This window comes from Geospiza fortis, unplaced genomic scaffold, assembly GCF_000277835.1.
Source record: "Geospiza fortis unplaced genomic scaffold, GeoFor_1.0 scaffold134, whole genome shotgun sequence".
NCBI classification, from domain to species: Eukaryota; Metazoa; Chordata; class Aves; order Passeriformes; family Thraupidae; genus Geospiza; species Geospiza fortis.
Genome location: NW_005054396.1, coordinates 635,776 through 640,227, shown reverse-complemented (window position 1 = coordinate 640,227; position 4,452 = coordinate 635,776). Strand labels below are relative to the sequence as shown.

The window sequence follows — 4,452 nt, the reverse complement described above, 5'->3', positions numbered from 1 at the left end:
TGAAAACCTTAGGCAAACCTAAGTTATGGCTCTTGCAATGGAGGGTGGCAGAGCAGGTGGCTCTCTCAGACCTTCCCATTTTTGTTCTGCAACCTCACAAGATCTCGTCAAAGGGAAATGCTCCTAGCCCATACAAAGGCCTTTTTAGTTCTAATGAAAACTCCACACATAAAAGTTGGCAGTTAAAATTTGTGAATTTACATCATTATTTCTAAAACAGTCTCTGGGATGTGGAACAAATCCAGGCTTCCTTTAGGATAAGCCAACAGTATCTCTAATGTGTTTCAGAGTAAGATGGATGCTCTACATAAGTTGAAGATTTTGGTGATGTTTCTGTCTCTGGCTACTTTCACAGTCATGGTGGTAATGAATGCTGGAAATGCCACTGGGACTTTCAAAGGTAATAAAAGCAAATTTTCTTCATTCAGAGGTGGGTTTCATGCTTTATATCATGCAATGATACAAGGTGGCTTAGATAGGATAGCTGTGTTTGCTGCCTCATCAACTCTCCAAATACACCTCGTTCTGTGAAAGGTGGAAGTAGCTGGTGCATCCTCCAGGTTTACAGCCAAACCAGTCCCTTGAAATCCAAATAATGTCCCTGCTCAACCTGGATCTAATGGTGATTGAAAAGCAGTCTTCGCATACCCTTATATCCTTGGTGGAAGATGTTCAGGATGCTGCTGTGGATTTGTAGGCAACAGTGGTACTGCATTTGAACACTACCTGGCTGAATCTGCCAGGAAATGCCATCATGCCATCCTCTGGATTACACAGACAGCTGTTTTTTCTGGTTCTAAGAGGGCAGGTGCATGGTGTTTACAATAAGGGACAGTGATCCCATAATGGATGTCTAAAGCAACTGCAGCACGTGGCTGGTTTGCACCAAGGGTGTGCTCTCGTCATCCTTGAACCCACTGAGGCAGGGAAGAATATTGAAGGATAAGGAAAATCAGCAGTCTTTCCCCTGGATGCAATAACACTTTTGCCCGCAATAACATTCCACAGGTCTGTTCAGGACAACCCCTGGCAACATCTCTGCCAAGTACAGCACTGATTTCACACCAGCTGGCTGGACTTTCCTCATCTGGAACATCATCTACGCCTGGCAGCTCGCCTGGCTCCTCTACGCCTTGTCAGGGATCTGTCGAAGGTATTTTCCCTATTTATTCTTTACAGCATAAATGAGAAGGGACAGTGACTCTTCCCTTTTGGAGTAGCTCAGTCTCTTACCTTCCTTTCAGGAGTTTCTAGGAAGAGCAAACCCATTGCCATCTATCTTGACTTGGCATGTTGGAGCTTTGTGGCTGGAGCATCTCTTATGTCCAGCATCCAAAGCTGGGAAGCAGTTTGCAGGTGTACATGAACTCCTCTAAAGAGTGGACAGGCATCAAAGTGTGCAAACTCCTCTATGAGGCTTCATTTCCAGTGGTTCAGGGAATCTGACAGATTTACCCAGTACCTGCACTTACCCATTGCTAGAGGCTGAGAATCCACAGGGGCAAAATTAATAGATTACAGAGCTAATGCTTTGAGTTTACTTTCTGTTAAAGATCAAACAACCAGCACTGGGGAGTCTCTTGGTTTGTTGAACTGGATTAGAAACTTTTCCTGGGGCTATGAGATCAATAACTGCCTGACAGGGAAAGCCACAGGTATTTCTGTATTGTATCAGAGAAGGACATAGAGGAGAAATAGTCTGATTTAAGCCAAAATGTTTAATTCCAATTTAAAGTCCCTCTTAATATAAGGAAAATGAGGCCAGAAAGGTTTGTTTGGTCAATGTAGGCATTGTTTTCCTCTCTCCATACCCACTTTTTCCTGGCAGGAATGAACTTGGATATGTCTTCATAAAGCCAGACTTGCTGCCAACACCTTTTTATGTGGCATGGTGTCTGAATAATTGCCTCAATGTTGGATGGCTCTTTCTGTGGGACCGAGAGTAAGTTGTCTTTTGTTACAAATACTTTTTAACACTCTTGATGGGATCACCCCAGTACTGTTTCTTCCTCTATGTTTTTTTTAACTTTGTGTGTGAGCACTTAATCACGCCAGCAAAACTCTATGCCAAGCTTTGCCAAAATGTAGCCTTCATAAAAGCTTGGGGGGGTTGCATTATGTTGTCATCTTGCCCATGAAACAGATTGGTCATTGAAGCCTAAGATCTCCTCAAAGCTGTTGTTCTACATTTTTACATCCACAGGTAAGACAGGAGCCATGCCTCTCTTTATGAGCACAGTTAAGCTCCTTGCCTTGGATGGTTTCCATAATGATGGTCACATTAAGGGCTTATGAGAGCACCACTGTCAAGAGGTGAAGAAATCACTTGGAGTCAGGAAAACAACTTCATGATTAAGAGAGTAAAAGAGCAACAGCAATATGTCAAAATGAGGGCTATGTGTAGTGATTACCTTTATTAAAGGCTGATCGACTTAGAGCCAGTAAGGGCCAAACATTAAAGCTACAAATTAGGGCATTGTGACACCACTGAGAAAAATGTGATGTCTACTGTGTGTGTACATGTTCTTTGTCCTAGATACCTACTTCCAGCCCTGGTGTTCCTGGCAGTCCTCTCTCTTACCACATGTGCCTCCCTTTTTGTTTCCCACCGAGCCTTGAGCATCCATTCCTCATGGTTTGTGAAGGCTCACAAAGCTGAGCTCTGGCTCATCCGCATTCTGGTAGGTGGCTTTTGAGAAGCTGTGCTGTGGGTAAATGGTAAATAAAAACAGCCTGTGTGCAGTGCTGGAGGTATCAAGAGTAAAAGATCCAGTGGGAGAACATAGCTAAGGAAAGATTTCTGCCCTGCACAGAAAAGTTCCTAGCAAACCTTCTGGAAAGGCATCTACATCTCTTGGCACAAACTGGGAGTGGGCTCTGTTCTTGGCACTTCCTGAAACACCAGTGTGACACATAACTGGGCTGGATCTCTGGAGCCCCTCAGGACTCCAAGGCTTCACCTTTTCTCTGTGTTGAGGGACTTTTCCTGCAGCTAGGTCCAGGGGTCTGGCTTAACTGCACTGGGGCCTAGAGGTCACCAAAGACAGAGTGTGTCACTCTTGTCCTCTTGCTGTGCTGCGCGGCAGGTGCAGAACGGGCTGGCCCTGTACCTGACATGGACCAGCATTGCCACGCTGCTGAACTTTGCCATCGTGCTGATCTACAAGTGGAACGTGCCCAATGAGAAAGCAACCACTGCTTCCCTGAGCATCCTGACTCTCAGCCTGGTGATATGGTAAGCAACCCCAAGGGTCCCCACAGAGCCTCAGAAATCCCTTCCACCTCTCACCAGGGGTGACCAGCTGTTCCAATTCCCTCCTCACTTGTCCCTCTCCCAACACCGAGTACAAAGGCCTCTGTTATAATTCATGGCCGATGAACTGGGAGTCTGGGCAGAGCTTTTATCCCCTGACCTCAGCAATGCCAATAAGTGTTGTGGGCCAGGAACGTGTTTTTGTGACTTGCATGAGCCCAGCCTGCCTTAGGTTTACAGCTGAAGGTGTGATACAGAAACCATATGAAACATGGCTTTATTTCCCCCTAAAGTTACCTTAAATAAATTATTTATGAACTTTTTGAATATTAGTAAATGAAAAATTTTGGACTCTTGTCCCAGCTGGCCCACAAAACCCCTCATTCTCTGTCTAATTCTTTTCCTAGGGAATGGAAAACAAAATACAGAGAAAATTCTTATTCTGATCACTCTTTTTCTTCGCAGGTTTTATGTAGAAAACTACTTTCTTGACAAGTATGTCCGCTATAACCTCACAGTCTACCCAGTGGTGATAGCAGCTCTGACTGGCAGCGCGTGCAGGAGCGGCTCGTTTTCATCCACACTGACCAACGACGTTTTTATAGGTGAATCTTCCCAACCCCTGTAAAAGAAGGCCTGTAAACACATCTTCCTCTGTATTGAGAGCAGAGAGACTTGCCACTTGAAAAGCATTATTTGTTCAAAGCAGAACTAGGGACCTATTTGAAGGTATTTGTTTTGCTAAGGAAAGAGCAGAGCAGAAATCGTTGCCCATGAGCCTCGGGGCTGAACCCAAAGATTGTGTTGTCTCATATTCACTTCCCAGTGCAATATGTTTGTCCTGCAATCCTCCATCATCCCCTTGGCTCCTCCAGCAGCTCCATCTGACATAGGGCAGGAAAGGAAAAGCAGGGCTGGGATGAAGGCTGTGGACTTCCATTTGCCCTGTATTGTTGGGCATATTGGAGCAGCGCATGAGCTTCTGACCCACAGAGGGCTTCACATGCTCCTCTCCTGTGCAGAGCCCAGGCTAGCCTTAACAAGTTTTCCTGGGATTATCTGGTTGCTGCCAGCCACTGTAGCAGAGTTGAGTGTAGTCATCCGTAGTAAATGGGCTTAAGCTGTCCAAATTCTGTACAATCACAGTCTGGCAGAAGCTGTACCATTATGAGCAGTTTTGTGCTGGCATGAAAGGCACT

General features: G+C 45.3%; 1 protein-coding gene across 1 annotated transcript in view; it reads left to right on the top strand.

Moving 5' to 3' along the window:
* Positions 1-294: 294 nt before the first annotated feature.
* The window catches only part of LOC102032678, a 5,519-nt gene continuing 1,361 nt past the window's right edge, over positions 295-4,452 (top strand). Inside the window, exons 1-6 of the mRNA XM_031060951.1 lie at positions 295-400; positions 1,009-1,153; positions 1,829-1,942; positions 2,537-2,681; positions 3,087-3,235; positions 3,719-3,858. Coding sequence (XP_030916811.1) covers positions 295-400; positions 1,009-1,153; positions 1,829-1,942; positions 2,537-2,681; positions 3,087-3,235; positions 3,719-3,858 — 799 coding nt within the window. The remainder of the gene's footprint in view (positions 401-1,008; positions 1,154-1,828; positions 1,943-2,536; positions 2,682-3,086; positions 3,236-3,718; positions 3,859-4,452) is intronic.